At 35.4% G+C, this 21116-nt stretch overlaps 1 protein-coding gene across 1 annotated transcript in view; it reads right to left on the reverse strand.

The window, feature by feature from the left end:
* The window catches only part of CCDC102B (coiled-coil domain containing 102B), a 797015-nt gene that overhangs the window by 603266 nt on the left and 172633 nt on the right, over positions 1-21116 (reverse strand). Inside the window, exon 5 of the mRNA XM_036736648.1 lies at positions 1084-1200. Within this exon, the coding sequence (XP_036592543.1) occupies positions 1084-1200 (117 nt within the window). The remainder of the gene's footprint in view (positions 1-1083; positions 1201-21116) is intronic.

A 21116-nucleotide genomic window follows, 5' to 3' on the forward strand; every position in this document is an offset into this window, starting at 1 on the left:
TCTGGACACTGCCTGCACTGGGCACTGTTCACTCTTTTTTCAGAGTTAGATCTTTCCTGCAGTCCTTCTAAGTTGTCTTGGGCTGGAAAATTATTTAACCCCATCCTTTTGTGGGTTCTGCCACTCCAGAATTCATTATGAGGCATTATTTAAAGTTGTTTGGAAGGGAGTTTGGGAAAGCTCAGGCAAATCTCTGCCTTCTCTCCACCATCTTGGCTCCACTTTTCCACATTTCCTTTAATAATGTTAAAAATACACAGACCAAATACTTGTGACTTTTACCTCCCCCTCTCACATAGTTTACTACCAAACTTTTTGTTTTCTGGAGTACTTAATATACTGTACAAGAATTTCTGACTTCCACAATTCTTCATTTAGGCAACATGTAAGCATAAAAAGTCTTGACTTTTGAAAGTATAAATGGCTCAATCTTTTGTAATAACTATCTTTGCTTTTTATCAAATCAGGGTAAAAAGAAGTTTACAATCCGTGACAATTTTGTTTCTTTTGGAATGGAAAAAAAAAACCTGTTTTCTACTATTTCATTTGACAAGTACCTCAGTCGTAAATTAGATACAACAAAAATAAATCTACTCTGCTTGTCTCCCCCTACTAGCATGCCTTGCCAAGAATACCATTAAGTCCACCAGAAACTTCATGCAACACTTGATTTATGTCATTGGATATGACAATTGTCTGACACATCAAACCGCACAACAGATTGTACACTTAATGAGTTTTTACTCAAAGAAAGACATGCATTGGGATCAGAAATCTTAGAGTAGTTAAATGTTATATCTTTGTAGCATTAAAATTGCTCAAGATCTAATGTGAACTGATACCATTGCATTGTTTTGATGCCAAATAATAGTTCCATGCCAGTTAATTTCATGTGCATAAGTTTTTGACAAAGTTCTTTCTTTAAAAGTGAATGGCCTGCCTATGCATTAAAATCAATACACTTTATTAGTTTATGCTATGGATAACATTAACTATTTAAGAAGATTTATCCAACATGCTTACAATAGTATATTCTATATGCCAATGCAAAGTAGTAATGCAAAAATCAAAACAAAAATATACCTCCTCTCTCAGCTCACAGATCAATCTGTCCTTGCTGTTTTGGCAATTGGCTTCATCCGTTCTATCTTCTGAAACCTTTTCCACTTCATTTTCTTGTAGGTCCTGAAATATGTTAAACTACAAAAGTCATAAATTGATAATCATAAAATGTAAAAGAACATTCTTAAGATATTATTTTTAACTAATTTTTGAGTATCTTCAGGAGTAGTTTAGGTTTTTGTACTCCTTTTTGTTTTAATATTATTAGCTATTACTAATCAATGAATTGATGAACTACCTAATAATGTTAGCTATGCAAATCTACATAAAGCTAGGTTATACTATACTAGGCTTATGAACAGTAGTTTTATTAGAGGCAGCATAGCATCGTAGATAGAAAGGAAAAGCTGGGTTCAATTCCCATCTGTGACACATGCTAATTTGTGACCTTTGAACAATTCTTTAACTTCTTAATGAGCCATGCAAGTCTTTATGACTATAAAGTACAGAACAGGTATAAATTTCCTTTGGGGGAGGGGGTTTGCAGGGGAGTGTCTTTGTGAGTTTCTAATAACAGCAATATTCATAATATTGTAATATTCATTTTATTGTGATCTGCAATATCTCTGATATGCTTGTAATAAGTTTTATTATAATGAACCAGTCCTGCATACCTGGTATAAACCCTGCTTGACTGTATGAATAGTCTAGTAGGTCTAATAAAAATGTCTAAAAAGTTTTTAAGTCCTTCAAAGGAAAAACAGTAATGGTCCATATGGGTTTATTAAAAACAAGGCATGCCAAACCATTGCTATTTTCTTTGTTGACAGGGCTATGAGGTTGATGCCATTAATAAAGTATTTCTATATTTCATCACATTTCTTGTCATAAGATCAAATCATATCCTAATGGGCAAAACAGAAAAAGGTGGACTAGGTGGAAATATAATATAATTAAGTAGTTTTAAAACGTATTGCCTAAATGATTGTTTCATGTCAAATTAGAGACAAGCCCTTAGTTAAGTCACAGGATTCTATCCTTTATGAATAACATAAATTAAGCTACACTCATCAGTTTTTAGAATGATGTGAAGTTTGGTGAGATAACTAATACATTGAATAACAGAACTAAGATCCCAACTGATGTCTATAGAAATTTTTGGAAAGTGGGCTAATGCTGAGAAAATCTACTCTAAAAATAAAAGAGCCACTATAATTCAAAAAGGTTTTCTAAATATGCCTACTATGTACATAGCATTACACAAGGCATTGAAGATGTAAATACAAAGGGAAAGGGCATCTAGGGAAAACAGAAAAATGTGGTTACAAAACAATGTCTTTTTTGGGGGGAAGTGGGGGAGAATGTCAAAGTTCTAGGTGCCTTAAACCCAATACATCAGCAATATGAGATAACAATAAAAATATTGATGTTACTTAATGCTAAAATTTTAAAATATGATTCCAAAGTGAAGGACTTCATAGCAGCACTGTCAGACTTTCCCTAAGCCAACCATATGCTTCATATAGCTACCTTAATGAAATCCCCAAAACATAAGACTGACCATGTCACCTCACCACTCCATAAGCTCCAATGGCTCTTAATTACTTCTAGGATTTTATCTTAAACATTGGTTTACATTTAAAGACCATTATAACCTGACTCTGTCCTAACTTTTCAGACTCATTTCCTTACATTCATTCTTTGATCCATCCAAACTATTCTTCCTTGCACAAAAAATATTCTCTTCCACCTTAATATCTTTGCAAATGTTGTCATCCATGTATAGAATGAAGTCTTTCCTCACCTCTTTTAAGCACTACTTTGCTTCTAAGTTCATCTCAAATCCCACTTCTCTCAGTTGCTAGTATCACTATGAAGGGGAAAAATGTTTATAATAAGCATATCTTAAATATACTTAAATATGATATGTACAAATCGTCTCTTCTACATATGTGCAAGAACAGTTCATTTTAGGTTCGGAACCAAAATTCTTCAGAATTTTTTGTTTTATTCTTTTAAGGCAGAAGGGCATGAAACACTACTGTCTCCAACGAATTAAAAAATGAATCTTACAGAACACAATGGAAAGGTATATGTCAGGTATGAACAGACTCTAATATGTAATGAATGAGGAATTCCAATAGAAATAAAAGATGTCATCATGAAACTGTGAGACCAGAAGCAATGAGCCAATGACATGCCAAGAATGAGGAATGACAAATAGAGAGAATGTTCTACTGGTACTCTTACTGTGTCAGAAGAAACCAAGTAAATCACTTCTGGAAGATGGGGATGAATTTCATAGGATGGACAGACAGAGAGGGTTTTTGATTTGCAGAGTTGGAGGAAGATTTGGATATCATCATCCTCTTTAAGTTCATAATTTTAGAGCTGAAATGGGCTTTAGAGGCTCTCAGGTCTGACATTCATTGTACAGATTAGGGACCAGTGGCTCATGTAGATTACATGATATTCGCAAAGTAACCAGTATTAAAGATAGGATATGAACACAGGTTTTCAACTCCCAAGACAGTGTACTTTGTACTATGCCACATTTCAAATATGCAATAGGGCAAACTGATAAAAACAAACAAACAAATAAATAAATATTTGGGAATTCTGTCCATATGAATATCTATTTTCTGTTAGGAATGATGGTAAAACAAATTGAAATATTTCTCTTCCCTTGCATGGAAAATAAGATATTTAAGGAGCTCAGCTAAACATCTGGTGAATGAATATCATTAAGTAGCTTAAAACAGATCCCTCAACTTCATAAAGTACAGTGATTTTCAGAAATAGGACTGGCATGCCATTTTTATGAAAGAGAAGAGACCAGTGTCTGCTTCTGAATACGTTTATAAAGATGGTGAGTCATGTTTGTGTAGCAATCTGCATCATTCAAAAAAAATGGAAACAATAACCATACTAAAAATTTGTCTTGATTTATACGTTTTATTATATGTATTGCCATCACTGGTGTTAATGCAGTTGGCTCACAGGGAAAAGCCAAAGATTGAGACAGGGAAAATTATACCTTCTCTTTTGAAATTCAGAAATGGAGACCCATTCCCATGAGATTTCTCTGTATAGATTTTTGCTGCATAGAGGCACCAAGCCTGGGGCATGTAAACAAAAGGAAGGGAAATTTTTTAATCCATTTATACTACTTCTTTTAATGTGTAAAATGTATAGGTTTTTTTTTTCAATGACCATACCACATATCATCATTTTGGGGGGAAATGTCTTTCTCCATAGCATCACATTGATATCACTTTGATGAAAAATTTCTAAACACTACATTTTGATATACCTCTTGAGACCACGGAAAAGACAAATTGAGTGTGTGGCTACATGTGGTTAGGGGAAAGGGTTTAGCAAAACAAATACTTATAAATTAAGTTTCAGGAAAAAAGATGTCGGTGAATTAATAATATTAAATATCACTATAAACTATAATCAATAATCTGAAATCTGTGATATTTGAGTGGCATTATGGAGTGCTGGACTTACAGGCATGAAAATCTGGATTTTACCTCTGACTCTGATGCTTACTGTCTTTGTGATCATGGTCAAATGAAAATTTATTTGATGTACTTCCTCACCTATAGAATAGTTATAATGATAACATATGTTACCTTCCCATAAGGAGATAAAACATAGAAAGCACTTTGTAAACTTTAAAATATATAAATATACTTTGGAATTTTTCTCAAGCTGATTCTTTAATTAATAATGTTTTTTTGTTTGTTTCTTTTTTAATAAAGATGCTGGGGATGTGTAGCATTATTCATTAGAAGTTTCCTTCTATTCAGTTCGCAACATATCACTATGCTTCCCAGTCATGCTCATTAGCTAATCATTCCTATCCACTTACATCTGGTTGCCAAATTTTTTAAAGTATATTTATTGACAAGATAGATTTTAAAAATCAGAAAAAAAGAAATAATAACCATACTTAAAGCCTACACTGATTAGAGGCATATCTTGTTTTATTGTACTTCACAGATATTGTCCCTTTTTCTTCTTTTTCACAAATTGAAGGTTTGTGGCAAACCTGCATTGAGCTGGTCTATTGGTGCCATTTTGACAGCAGCCTATATCTTTTCTTTGTGTCACAGTCTATTATTGTTATGAATTCTCAAAATATTTCCAACATTTTTATTGTTGTTATATCTCTTATAGTGATCTATGATCATTCATTTTTGATGTGACAATTACCATTGCTTTGAGGCTCCATGAACCACACCCATATAAGACGGTGAACTTAATAGATAAATGTTGTGGTGCATTCTGATTGTCCCAAATGAAGTGTCACCATCCTTTCTCCTTCTCCGCCTGAAGGCCTCCCTATTCCCCAGACACAATAATATTGAAATTAGGCCAATTAATAATCTTACAGTGGCCTCTAAGGAAGTGTTCAAGTGAAAGAGTTAATCAATGTGACAAACTTCATTTTCATTGTATTTTAAGAAATTGCCACAGTCACCCCAACCTTCATCAACCAGAATACTGAACAGCCAGCAGCCATAAACATCAAAGCAAGACCCCCTACCAGCAAAAAGATTACAACTTGCTAAAGTGTCAGATGATGGTTAACATTTTTAGCAATAAAGTAGTTTTAATCAAGGTGGAGTTTTTTAGACATAACACTATTGCACACTTAATAGACATACTTCATATCATGTAAAAATAACTTTTATATGCACTGGGAAAAAATTCATGTGACTTGCTTTTTTGTAGTATTCATTTTATTGTGGTGATCTGTAACCAAATATGAACCTGCAATATCTCTGAGATATGCCTGTAATATGTTTTATTATGATGAACCAGTCTTACATACCTGGTACAATCCCTGCTTGACTGTGTGAATGCATTGCTATATTCTACTTGATATTTAAACTTCTATATTCCTTAGTGAAACTGTTGTATAATTTTCCTTTTAGTTTTATTTTTACCATTTTAAAAATTAACCTCATATTAGACTCATAAAAGGTAATGGATAATGATTCATTTTCCTTGTATTTATGTTTATGAATTATCCATGTCACATAGGAATATGTTCTTAGAAAGTTACCAATAATCGATGAAACAAATGGTATTATAGTGTTTCTAGGAAAAGAAAACAAATCTATACAGATGTAATTTAATAAACAACAACAGCAAAGAATATCAAAAGCAGAAATAAAGAGTTAATTCAAGATTTTGGAAAACTATATCTACTTCTCAGACATGCCCTTAACAACATCTTACTAAGGAAAACAAAATTTAAATCTGACCCTTTGATAGCCCATCCTAGGGCTTCTCTAGCAAGCTTTTCTGACAGAAGTTCAGTACATACCTTTAATATTGCAATATAGAAGGGTAGCTAGGTAGTGCAGTGGGTAGAGTGCTGGGCCTGGAGCCAGGAAGATTTGAAACCAGATATATTTGAAATTCAAGAGTGATACACATGTGATCGAGATTGTTTAAATTTAAACCTAAATGAAATTAGTGGGTAGCTAAATGATCTTGCAAGGCTTTCTCCTCCCCCTGTTTCTGAGTGGGTTTTGAAAATAATAGATAATTTATTTTCAAGTTCATCATCATATGTTCCCTTGCATACAACCAACCCCACTGATGTAATTCCAAAATGTTTTATGCCTTTTAATATCATGGGATTATTTGGTCTAGATTCTCCTATCTATTCTTTAGAGAGGATATAACTAGCGGATTGAAACTATTTTTGCTCTTTGAGTATTGAGTGTCTCTCAAACTGTGAGATAGTAGAACTAGATACAAAACTTAATTTAAAATAAATCAGAAGCTACAATCCATTTTAGGGAGTGGAAGGGAAGGAAACAAGTATTTATTTTGAATTCATACTATGTACCTTCCACTGTTCTAAAGACTTTTAAACACATTATCTCATTTGAATTTCCCAACAACCCTGGGAGGTGGGTACTATTATTATCCTCATTTTATAGCTGAGGAGGCAAAGGAATGTAGAAATTAAGTTACTCATTCAAGGTCACACAACTTGTAAGTATCTGAAGCTAAATTTGAATTCAGGTCTTCCTGACTCTATGTACTTCACTACCTAGTACTGATGCATCTATTAACTAAGCAGTACATTTTTAATGGTTTTTACACACAGGTATAAAATATAGTTGACCTTAATTAGCAATCTTATTATGAATACCAAGGAGGTAGGGATCTCTACTTACATTTAGAAATGGAAAATTCAAGTGAATGCTGAGAAAATAATGGAACAAGAGAGGAGTTATTTGTTAGTAATTTTAGTGATGAGATACATCTAAAATGATTGGTAACTTGAAAATGTTGAGTAGCAAGGCTTTAAAAAATCTACAGATTCAAAATAAACCTTTTTCCCCTTTGCTCCAAAATTCCAGGAACTAAAATTCTCTGAAGGCAGAAACTCATAGTTTTAGCTCAAGGAAAAATGCATTTACTCTGCTTTCTCTTTCACCTAGTTATTTTCAATATCAAAGAGATTTAAGAGTCCATTGTATGTTTAGGAAATGTTAAGAGTTTTACTTTGCAAGAATATTTACCATGGGTTATTTTTCACATGGTCATAACATTTTTTTGATGATATGACAGAAGTTAATGCAAGAAATAAAAGATGTTTTCTTTTTTCCTTTTTATTAGAACAAAAAGGACCAAGAACATATTACTGTATTTTCTATTCAATGTATAATTCTCTTGTTGAATGTCTATTTTCAAAACATCTGTCTTAATAATAATAGTTTACATATAATTAATGAGAGTTAATATTAATAAAAACTCTTGTCTAAAGTGATTTAAGTCTTTTGCAGCACTTTGAAGCTCACCCTGAAAGGAAGGTGGTGTAAGTTTTATTTCAATTTTACAGATCAGAAGATTGAGGCTAAGAGAAATTAAATAGTATGCTCACACAAATACTGAATGCTAAGGCTAATATTACCCAAAACTTATGCTCTCCTTAATATACCATGTTGCTTCTCCATTATTACAGTTGAACAACATTTCAAAGTAAATAATTTGTGAGGATTTTAATTACCAATATTTATATAATGCTTAACAATTTGAAATGTAGAATATCATAGAATCACAATATTTTATATTATTTGACATCTATACCAATCTATTCGAGAGAAAGACCCATTTGACTAAAGACCTCTAATAGAAAGAATAGTTGTTAGGAAGTTTTATATCAAACCCAAATTTATCTTTTTTAAAACTTTCACCTGTTCCTCATTTTCTTTCTTGAAAATAAACCTTTTCCATATGCTAATCCTTTGAATACATGAAGATTATTATCTCATTTGAAATTTACAACAAACTTCGGAGAAAATATTTTATAAACAAAGAAAGTGAGGCTCAGGCAGTTTACATTATTTGCCTATGGTTATAGAGTTAGTAAATTTCTAAGGTCAGACTTAAATTTTGTTTTCCTTAATAAGATGTTGTTAAAGGCATGTCTGAGAAGTAGATATAATTTTCCAAAATCTTGAATTAACTCTTTATTTCTGTATGCGAAAACTGAAACTCAAATCTTTCTGGCTCCGGGCCCAGCACTCTACCCACTACACTACCTAGCTGCCCTTCTATATTGCAATATTAATATTTGAGTTCAAGTCTGACCTCAGATACTTACTAGCTACGTGACCTGCACAAATTACTTAACCCTGTTTGCCTCAGTTTTTGCATACATCAAATGACCTGGGGAAGGAAATGGCAAACCACTACAATATTTCTGCCAAGAAAATGCCATATTGGATCATAAAGAATCAGACACTACTGCAAAAAACTGAATAACACTTCAATATCGAACTAAGCTGTTATTGTGTCCTCCTTTATAAAACAGTGTTAGCTCCTCCCATGTATATTTGCATAACAGTTAAATTTCCATGTACTAGGCAAAACAGAAAGTTCACTATTTCTTTAGAAAGTTTTTAAATATTCTTTGGGGCTTATCATAAGAGTTTAAAAAATACAACAATGGTGACCATATAGGCCCAATTAACTAGAGTAGTCATGATTTTAATTATTCTATTCTATTTTCTCAATAAGTCATCAAAATATCCCAGAAACTTCATTATCTTTTCAAGTAGTTAGTGGAAAAATTAAATCAGTAAGTCTAATAAGAAAAGTCAGAAAATATCAAAAACTAATAACCATAGCTGTCATGGACATAGTTCATCTTGATAAATTACTAACTCCTTTGGAGATCCCAGCTACCAAGCCTAGCATTACTCCCTAATCACCAATCCACTTTTCCTCACCAACCACCTTCCTAACCTGGAAAACATTTCCATCTTGGGACCCACTCTTCATTCTCTTTTTCTATAGACATTATAGAAGAAAACAAAGTTATACATAGGTACTAAAATATAGATACCTGACTCAAAATATAGATATCTGACTCAAAAGATTCATGTAGAATAAGAAAGGTTCAACTATATTTCATAGGGAAAACAGGCAGGCTTCATGAGAATTTTGTCTCAGGAAAATAGTTCTGATTCAAAGAATAAGACAGATTATTTGTATGGAGAAAGCAGTGGTAATGGTATGAAATCATATAATAACTCTTAGTAATATAGTGATTGAAGAAAGAGCATTGAATAATAGCTAAAATCACCTTGGACAGGCCACTCAATGTCTCAATGTCCCAGATAGCTTTCTAAGGTAGTTTATTCAGTAGGAGGTCCCTATACCAATGAAATCTCAGATGCAGACCTTAAAAAGGAATGCTTAAAGATTACAAAGTACTTTATCTCACCACCTGATGAGACAAGTAATACAATTATTATTGGGGTGTTTTTAATATTTTACAAAAGAAAAAAAATCAGCCTTATAGAATTTGTCCAAGGTCACATACCTCTTATTTGAAAAAATGGTCAACAATTTTAAAATCCATGGAAGCCTACACAGCTAATCAGTATCCATGCTTATACCTGAACTGACCTCTTCATTCAAGGTCCAATGCTCTTTCAACTATATCACCCTAATTCAGTGAGGATAGGGGATACCAATTCACTTACAGAAGTAACTTAGCAGTGGTGAAGAAGTGAGGGAATTTATTTTCCTTTGCCCTCTCACTACTACCATCATTTCAACGCACTTCCCTAAACAAATCCTGAAGGAAGATGAGGGAAACCACAAATAGTTTTGGGAGTCTGGGCTGGATGCTCTCAGACAGCAGACAGCAGAAAGAAAAGCAAAAAGAAATCTCAATAACAAAATAGCATTTATATAATTATTTAAAGTTTACAGACCACTTTGTTCACAACATACATGGAGGCATAAGTACTATCATCCCCATTTTACAGGTGAGGAAAAGGAGGCCCAGAGAGATTTATTGATTTGCCCATGGTCACACAGTTAGTGTTTAAGGTGGAATTTTAGTATTAGTCTGCTAATTTCAAGTACAGAACTCCCTCAATTCTGTTATGGTGCCTCTAAAGCATTGGCAATGGGGATCATAGGGCAAATCCTCTGAGCCACCAACCATTCAGGGGTCATTTGGATATTTGATCTTATCCAAAAAACATTTTTAAGTGCCTGCTATGTGCCAGGTGCTGTGCTAAATGCTGGAGATTCAGAAGAAAGAAGGAAAGAAAGAAAGAAGGAAAGAAAGAAAGAAAGAAAGAAAGAAAGAAAGAAAGAAAGAAAGAAAGAAAGAAAGAAAGAAAGAAAGGAAGGAAGGAAGGAAGGAAGGAAGGAAGGAAGGAAGGAAGGAAGGAAGGAAGGAAGTAAGAAAGAAAGAAAGAAAGAAAGAAAGAAAGAAAGAAAAAGAGAGAAAGAGAAAGAAAGAAAGAAAGAAAAAAAGAAAGAAAGGAAGAAAGAAAGAAAAGAAGGAAGGAAGGAAGAAAGAAAGAAAGAAAGAAAGAAAGAAAGAAAGAAAGAAAGAAAGAAACGAAGGAAGGAAGAAAGGAAGGAAGGAGGAAGGAAGAAAGAAGAAAGAAAGAAAGAAAGAAAGAAAGAAAGAAAGAAAGAAAGAAAGAAAGAAAGAAAGAAAGAAAGAAAGAAAGAAAGAAAGAAAGAAAGAAAGAAAAGAAGAAAGGAAGGAAGGAGGAAGGAAGGAAGAAAGAAAGAAAGAAAGAAAGAAAGAAAGAAAGAAAGAAAGAAAGAAAGAAAGAAAGAAAGAAAGAAAGAAAGAAAGAAAGCAAAGAAGGAAGGAAGAAAGAAAGAAAGAAAAGAAGGAAGGAAGGAAGGAAGGAAGGAAGGAAGAAAGAAAGAAAGAAAGAAAGAAAGAAAGAAAGAAAGAAAGAAAGAACGAAAGAAAGGAAGGAAGGAAGGAAAGAAGAAGGAGAGAAAGAAGGAAGACAGGAAGGAGGTAAGGAAAGAAGGAGAGAAGGAGGGAAGGAAGGAAGGAGGGAAGGAGGGAAGGAGAGAAGGAGGGAAAGATGGTCCCTGAAGGAGTTTACAATCTAAAGGGGATGGTGGGAGACAACACTCAAAAGAAGGGTGGGATGCCAGTATTAAAAGAAACCTAGGTTAGGAACTCACCTTGATCAATTAGTCAAACTCAGAATGTAATATAAAATGAATTTTTAATACACCAAGGCAGCAAGTGTTTGTGACCCTGCAGTACTTAATCTGTGTTACAGAAAGGAGTGAGCAATTTCTATATAACAGAAACAATGTTGATTGATCCACCTAATCTGTGAGGAGACAGAGTTAGGGTTGCCTCAGCCACTCCCTCATTTCTGTATCATGGGGAAATGGTATTAGTGAGTTTGTGCCACCTTGGGCAGCTACCACAATTAGTGAGCAAGCACACCACCATCTTATGCAGCTGCCACATACTCAAACTTTTAAACAAGGTTTTAAAATGGAATCACCTGGGCTGATTCAGCACAAATAGCTGCTTTCCCAAAATGGTACCCTGAGCAGGGGGCATCTTGGTCCAGGAGTTTAAACCAGGCAGAGGAGCAGCTACAGAGTCGAGTGAGGAACATTTACACGTCAGTATTTGCATTATTATTTTCAAAGGCTTTTATACATTCATTTCAGTGTATGCACAGGCTTCTGAATACAATGCAGTACAACTGACCTGAATGTGAGATTTCCTGCTTGCAACAATAGCCACCTTGTCAGATAGTCTAGCTATTTAGCTTCCAATATCTAATCATCTCAATTTATTTTATTATAGTAACACTCTGACAGTTGCTTAACCTGGAATTGTACCTTTGCTACATTCATGTTGACAATTTTAAAAAAATTAAAAATGTCTCTATTTCTTCTCATCACACTCTGATTTGCAAAATACATCTGTGTAAGTACTTGCCCTTCCCTTGCTTGAAGCCTGACTTTGTTTTTTGTTGGGAGTGGGAGCAGTTTCATACCTGTTACCTTATTAGTGAAAGAAACCACTGATGAGGAAACTCCCTATAACAATTCAGAGTAGCAAATTATTCTTCAGTAAGATTGAACTGTTTACTTTTATATAAAACACTATGTATTTTAGGGCACTGAGCAGAAAAAAAAGGCAAACAACTCAAGGAGGGTAGGGGGAACAATAATAGCAATAGAAAAAATCCTAGATCCAGCTTTGTTTTTACCCCAAAGTATTTTCCTGTCTCTACTGTCATCTTAGGTTATAAATTATTTTGGCTGGAATCCATGGTTGTGTCTCAATCAGCACTTTCCCCCAGCTGGTATATACCAGTACACATACTAGCAAATAATCAGTGCTTACAACAAATTTGTCACAAGTCCCATCTCTCCTGCTGCTTTGTGGGTTTTAACCTTGAAGTTAAATATGAAATGAAGAGAAATGGCTGCCTTAATCTCAGACAAACATTCTCACCTTTTATTTCCCTCTTACAGAGTATTTCACACCTTCCCATTCTAGAAATGAGCATATGCAAGTCAGCAATTAGTTCAAGTTCAGTAATTAATGGTATGTGGTATGTATAGCTTAGTTTAGTTTCAAATTTTCTAGGGTATTGCCTAATTAATCATTATGAGCCATTAAAAACCCATGTTTTTTCTTGTCTTTCCAAATTCATAAAGTAATATAAAATTAATTATTTAACAACACTATCGGGGGATTATTTTCTTTTTCAAAAAATTATAGAATACTAGACAAAATATTTTTAGCAGCAAAACATTGGTCTCTGAGTGTAGGAAACTTCTCCAAGAGTACCAGATGATTTGGCTCATCACAATATATTGGTGATCTTTTGTACATTCTCATTATATTCAGTGAAATGTATCCAGGAAAAGTCCTAGTCTCCCAAAATTATGCTACCTGCATGGTAGGCATAAGGTATGTATAGAATTGGGCCAGATATACTCGTACATCCTATACCTCCATTTTCCACTTTGCCCAATGGTAATACTTAAGGATGTAAGGCAATCTGATGATAATTAAGGGGCATACGCATCATCGTGTTCGACAGTTTCTCCTGAAGAGTTTAAAGACCCCTTCTGAAGTCCAGCATTGAAACGGATCATAGCTCCCCCAGCAGAATAACCTTACTTCTTTATAATCCCGTGGGATTTTTGCATACTTCTGTGGTGATAATGTGATTAAAGATCTTCCCTGCCTGTTTAATAGGCCTCAGGTGGAGCTAGTTAAGGGAAGCTTGATTAGGGGAAGTTTGTTTGTAGGAAGGCCTATACCCTTTTGCTAACTACATGTGAAGCCCCAGGCACATATCCTTTTGCTAATTAGATGTGAAGCCCTTGGCCCTAAGATATATGTGTGTGTGTATGGATATAGGTGTATGTATATGTATGTATATATTTATATGTATAATGTGTGTATGTGTGTATATATACATACATATGTATATATATGTGTGTGTGTGTGTGTATGTATATATATACACACATACACCCTTTTTTTTAAACTTCTTATTTATAGCTGTATCTAACCTAACACTTAGTATGAATCCTTACACATAGTGATGTAATAAATGTTGACTGTAAGTAAACTGAACAGAATTTTCTGGGCAGTTTGATCACTACACACACACACACACACACACACACACACACACACATATACACCCATATATGTATGTGTGTACATACATGCATATATACATATGTGTGTATATATATATAAACATACACATACATGTACAAACACTTCTTCACATAAATTCACATTGAAAATTTGACTTTTCCTCAAGAATTCTAAAAGAAATTCTTATCCTCAAAAAAAACACTTTTACTTTATAGTGCTATACTTTCTGTCTGTCTCTGTCCCTCTTTCTGTCTGTCTCTGTCTCTCTGTATCTTTCTGTCTGTGTCTGTGTCTGTGTCTATCTGTCTCTGTCTCTCTCATTCTCTCTCTCTCTCTCTGTCTCTCTCTCTCTCTCTCTGTCTCTCTCTCTCTCTCTCTCTCTCTCTCTCTCTCTCTCTCTCTCTCTCTCTCTCTCCTCTCTCCCCTCCTGTCCCTCTGCTTGGTGCTCTACTGCCTCCCATGCCCCTACCAAAAATCAAAATTAGCAAAACAGAAACATTTTTTAAAAAACTCTACAAGTGAAAGAAGAACAGAGCACAGAGAGACTACCACCACTGCAGTCAGTGATCAGGGGCTTGGCTTTAGATCTCCAGAGGCCTAGAGAGGCAGCCCTGCCAACCATGCCCACCTGCCTAAGTGTCATGCCCTGCATGTCAGTCTTTCCTCCCTTCTCCTTTGGGTATCACATATCTGTCCTTGCCCCCATATGTCACCCAGCTTCTCCTGTATCTACCTTGGTTCCCCCATGTGTCTGCCCCTCCTTGCCCCACCTTCCTCCTCTGGATTCAGGCCGGGTATGGCTGGCCACAGCCTCTCCATGTTCCCCCTCCTGCTCTATTTCCTCTGTTCCTGCCTCACCAATTGTCTGTTTTTCTGTTTATCTATTTGTTTGTTTGAAGCCTCCCTAGATGTAGTGGACTAGGAGACTGAATGCCTCAAATGTAGTCTTGGTTCTACAATTTATAAGTCAAGTAATATCTATCAAGTCACTCAAATTCTTGGAGGCTCTGTTTCCTCCTCTGCAAATCTTCCCCATCAATGTACATAAAACACTTTGAAAACTATTAAGCCTTATGCAAATGTAAGCTATTATTATTTATTTCATTCCAAAATTTCACTTGGGCTGAGCTTACTTAGCATATAGTTTAAAATTATCTGTTGTTTTTTATGTTATCTCCCCTAATAGAATGTAAGTTTCTTATGCACATTTATTGTTGACTCTCTATTCTCAAAGTCTAACACAGTTCCTAGAGCTGGAAGTAGAAATTTAATCGATGCTTATCGAATGAATGAATGAATACCAATGTTCTTCAAGTAATATTATATAACATACTATCAGAAGAATAAGAATTTTAGGTTACCCTGAAAGCAATGGAAAGACACATGGTGAATCTAAATGGGCAGTGATGATATCACACCAATGATGAGTTGTGTTCAGGAAGGACCATAAAAGACACCCCAAGAAAATATTGCAAGCAGCAAGAAAGAAAAAGTTCAAGTACTGTGGAAACACAAACAGGATAACACAAGATTTAGCAGCTTCCACATTAAGGGATTGGATGGCATGGAATATGATATTCTAGAGGTCAAAGCAGCTAGGATTAAAACCAAGAATCACTTATCAAGCAAAACTGAGTATAATCCTTCAGGGGAAAAAAAGGATTTTCAAGGAAATAGAGGACTTTCAAGCATTCTTGGTGAAAAGACCAGAGTTGAATAGAAAATTTTACTTTCAAATACAAGATTCCAGAGAAGCATGAAAAGGTGAAAAGGAAAGAGAAGTCATAAGGGACTTATTAAAGTTGAACTGTTTACATTCCTACATGGAAAGATAATATTTGTAACTCATGAGACCTTTCTCAGTAATAGGATAGTTGGAGGGAAGATAGATAGATAGATAGATAGATAGATAGATAGATAGATAGATAAATAAATAGATAGATAGATAGATAGAGACAGAGGGCACAGGGTGAGTTGAATATGAAGGGATAATATCTAAAAAAAATAAAATTAAGGGGTGAGGGAAGAATGTCCTGGCAGAAGGAGAAAGGGAGAGGTAGAATGGGGTAAATTATCTCACATAAGAGAGGCAAGAAAAAGCTTTTACACTGGAGGAGAATGGGGGGAGGTGATAGAGAATGAGTGAAATTTAGTCTCATAGGATTTGGCTTAAGGAGGGAATAACACACACACTCAGTTGTATGGAAATCTATCTTAACCTACAGGAAAGTAGGGGGAAGGGGATAGGAGAAGGGGATAAGAGAGGGTGGGGGATGACAGAAGGGAGGGCAGACTAGGGGAGGGGATAATCAGAAGTAAACACTTTCAAGGAGGGACAGGGTCAAAAGAGAGAATAGAATAAATGGGGAGTGAGATAGGATGGAAGGAAATAGAGTTAGTCTTTCACAACAGGACTATTATGGAAATATCTTGCATAACTACACATGTATAATTTGATATAATTGTTTGCCTTCTCAAAGAGGGTAGGTGGGAAGGGAAGAAGGGAGAGAATTTAGAACTAAAAGTTTTAAAAACAAATGTTAAAAATTGTTTTTACGTGCAACTTGGAAATAAGATATACAGGAAATGGGGTAAAGAAATCTATTTTGCCCTACAGGAAAATAGAAGGGAAGGGGATAAAAGAAGGAATGGGATGATAGGAGGGAGGGCAGAATGAGGGAAGAGGTAATCAGAATGCACACTGTCTTATGGAAGAGGAAGGGAGAGATGCAGAGAAAATCTGGAACTAAAAATCTTGTGAAAGTGAACATTGAAAACTAAAAATAAATTACTTAATTAAAAATAAAGACACCACAAAAGACATGTATGACTTGAATAGGACTGGGGTTGTGAGGTGCCAAGAGTGAGGAATAACCCTTGGATAGAGAGAGTTCAACACTAGTATCCATAAAATATAGAGAAGACCTAGATGAAGCCTTCTACCATGTAGAGTATATGCTTTCTGAAGATTTTTTGGAAGAAATGGGCTAGAATCACAAACAATAGGAAGATTTGAATAGGTTAAATTCTGTGCTGTACATAGCATAATGTGTAGGGATAGAGATTTTTCAGATATTCTACAACTTCATGCTTCAAGTGAATAGAGGGACTATATGTATTAATTAGATAATGATTCTATCACCATATTGATGTTCAGTGGGTTTTTTTTAAACTTCCAAAAGGATATAAACACTATCTTAGGAAACCTGTAATTTAGACAATATATATTTTGTGTATAGGTACAGTCCTATTTGTTAGCTACAGGGGTGTACTAGAGTCAGCTTGCAGTAGTTCTGGAGAGTCAATTGTTAAATTTTTAGTGCAAGTATTTGCAACTTGGAATAGCGAACACTACAAATCAGGGATTTATTTATTTCTTTATTGTTTATCTAGACTATTAGATATTAGATAAAGAATTAGATAAAATGTTAATAATACAAATTAAACTTAAAATCGATTTTTCATACTTTTTTTTTTCAGAGAAGTTGTTAAAATTTTATTAGCACCCTCCTGGAAATACATGTTTACATATTTGATGCCTCTTTCAATGCATAAAGTGATCAATCGTTGGCAACATTAAGGCATCTGAAAAACAAGGTAATATAATTTAGTCTTTTTACAAATGGTAACACTTTCAAATGTATATTTAAAGAGAATGATATCTGAAAATGCTTAATGAGAATGGGGCAGCTAGGTGATGTAACAGATAGAACAATGGAATTGTAATCAGAAAAACTTGAGTTCAAATTCAGCCTCAGATTTTTTTCTTTATGTTGAATTCCATACTTTATTATTTAATGTTTTAGTTTTCAGTATTGATTTCCACAAGATTTTGAGTTACAAATTTTCTCCCCATTTCTACCCTCCCCCCCACTCCAAGATGGCATATATTCTGATTGCCCCATTCTCCAGTCTGCCCTCCCTTCTGTCACCCCACTCCCCTTCCCCCCATCCCTTTTCTCCTTACTTTCTTGTAGGGCAAGATAGATTTCTATGCCGCATTGACTGTTTATCTTATTTTCCAGTTGCATGCAAAAGCAACTTTTTTTTGAACATCTGCTTTTAAAACTTTGAGTTCCAAATTCTCTCCCTCCTTCCCTCCCTACCCACTCTCCCTAAGAAGGCAAGCAATTCAACATAGGCCACACATGTATCATTATGCGAAAAACTCCTATAAATAGACATGTCGTGAAAGACTAACTATATTTTGTTCCATCCTATCCTGTACTCCTTTATTCAATTTTCTCCCTTGACCCTGTACCTTTTCAAAACTGTTTGCTTTTGATTACTGCTTCCCCCTATCTGCCCTCCCTTCTATCATCCCCCCTTCCTTATTCCCTTCCCCCTACTTTCATGTGGGGTAAAATACCCAATTGACTGTGTATGGTATTCCCTCCTCAAGTAAAATCTGGTGAGCACAAGATTCACTTATTCCCCCTCACCTGCCCAATCTTCCCTTCCTACAGAACTGCTTTTTCTTGCCACTTTTATGTGAGATAATTTGCCCCATTCTATCTCACCCTTTCTCCCTCTCTCAATACATTCCTCTCTCATCCCTTAATTTCATTTTATTTTTTTAGATATCATCCCTTCATATTCAACTCACCCTGTGCCCTCACCCTGTGTATATGTATATGTATATATGTATATTCCCTTCAACTACCCTAATACTGAGAAAAGTCTCATGAATTACACACATCATCTTTACATGCAGGAATGTAAGCAAAACAGTTCCACTTTAGTAAGTCTCTCATGATTTCTCTTTCTTGTTTATCTTTTCATGCTTCTCTTGATTGTTGTGTTTAAAAGTCAAATTTTCTGTTCAGCTCTGGTCTTTTCACTGAGAAAGCTTGAAAGTCCCCTATTTTATGGAAAATCTATATTTTGCCTTGGAGCATTATACTCGGTTTTGCTGGGTAGGTGATTCTTGATTTTAATCCTAGCTCCACTGACCTCTGGAATATCATATTCCAAGCCCTTTGATCCCTTAAGGTGGAAGCTGCTAGATCTTGTATTATCCTGATTATGTTTCCACAACATTCAAACTACTTCTTTCATGCTGCTTGCAGTACTTTCTCCTTGACTTGGGGACTCTGGAATTTGGTGACAATATTCCTAGGAGTTTTCTTTTGGGGATCTTTTTCAAGAGGCAATTGGTGGATTCTTTTAATTTCTATTTTACCCTTTGGCTCTAGAATATCAGGGCAATTTCCTTGATAATTTCTTGAAAGATGATATCTAGGCTCTTTTTTGGATCATGGCTTTCAGGTAGTCCAATAATTTTTAAATTAAATCTCCTGGATCTATTTTCCTGGTCAGTGGTTTTTCCAATAAGATATTTGACATTGTCTTCCATTTTTTAATTCCTTTGATTCTGTTTTTATAATACCTTGATTTCTGCTAAAGTCACTAGCTTCCACTTCCTCCAATCTCATTTTTAAGGTAGTATTTTCTTCAGTGGTCTTTTGGACCTCCTTTTTCATTTGGCTAATTCTGCCCTTCAAGGCATTCTTTTCCTCATTGGCTTTTTGGAGCTTTTTTGCCATTTGAGTTAGTTTTTTAAGGTGTTATCTTCTTCAGTGTTTTTTGGGTCTTCTTTAGCAAGTCATTGACTTGTTTTTCATGATTTTCTTGCATCACTCTCATTTCTCTTCCCAATTTTTCCTCTACTTCTCTTACTTGCTTTTCCAACTCCTTTTTGAGCTCTTCCATGCCCTGAGAACAATTCATATTTTTCTTGGAGGCTTATAATGTAGGCTCTTTGACTTTGTTGACTTCTGGCTGTATGTTTTGCTCTTCTTTCTCAGCAAAAAGATTCCAAAATCTGAGTCTAAATCTGAGACCATTTTCACTGCCTGTTCATGTTCTCAGCCAACTACTTGATCCTTGAGCTTTTTGTCAGCGAATGACTGCTTGTAGAGTATAGAGTACTTTGTTCCAAGCTTTAGGGCTGTGCTGCTGTTTTCAGAGCTACTTCTACTCAGAACATTCTGCCACACCAGCACTCCTCTTCCCCCAAGAACTGCCAACTCGGACCATGACCCAGATCCAAAAAGGCTCTGCACTCCTGCTCTGATCCACAGCTTAATTCCTCCCACAGGGTGGGCCTGGGGCCATAAGCAACTGCAGCTGGGGCTCTGGAAGCAGCCCCTGAGCTGTACCACTTCCATGACCCTGGGGCTGGGGCCCACCATGCACTCCTTTTACTTCAGTCTAGCAGTTTTTCCATTAACCTTCTCTGTTGTCTTTGGCATTTGTGGGTTGAGAAGTCTGGTAACTGCCACAACTCAATGATTCAGGGCCCTACAGCCTGTTCCACTCAGCTCCCAGTCTGGTTGGTCCTGGAGCAGCCCACACAGGGCTGTGCTCTGCTCTGCTCCCAGCTCTGTGTGATAGACCCTTCCCAGTGACCATCCAGGCTTTCCTGGGCTAAAGCCCTGCTTCCCTCTGCTGTTTCCTGGGCTCTGCAGCTCTAGAATTTGTTCAGAGCCATTTTACAGGTGTTTGGAGGAACCTGGGGCAGAGTTTAAGCAAGTCCCTGCTTTCCAGCTGCCATCTTGGCTCCACACACCACCCCCCCACCATTTGCAGACTCAGATTCTTAATAGCTAGGTAACCCTAAACAAGCTATTTATCTTTCTTTGCTTCAGTCTCCTCATCTGTAATATGCGGATAATAATAGTACCAACCAAACAGGGTTTTTGTGAGGGCCAAATGAAATAATATTTATACAGCTCTTTGAAAAATATTAAAGCATAGTATAAATGTTATTATTATTATTATCATAATGTCTTTATTTAATTTGCTAAGGGCTCTCATTCTGAAAGGAATAACTAATCAGTTGTAGAGTAATGGATTTATAAGTAAAATCTACTTAGCAGTAAGAAATTTGAGTTGTAAACTTAGATACTGAAGAGTAATATTTGAAGCAAATTTATCAATGCCTTTCCTTGAATGATACAGGGCTGTAGGTAAAACGAACCTGACAAAACCAGAATGGCAGCTGTCTAAATTAATGAGTAATCATTAGATTGCATTTTCCAAATTTATGTTCAGTCTTACAATTATCAATATTTAATTGAGATGTCAA

This window comes from Trichosurus vulpecula, chromosome 1, assembly GCF_011100635.1.
Source record: "Trichosurus vulpecula isolate mTriVul1 chromosome 1, mTriVul1.pri, whole genome shotgun sequence".
Classification (NCBI taxonomy): Eukaryota; Metazoa; Chordata; class Mammalia; order Diprotodontia; family Phalangeridae; genus Trichosurus; species Trichosurus vulpecula.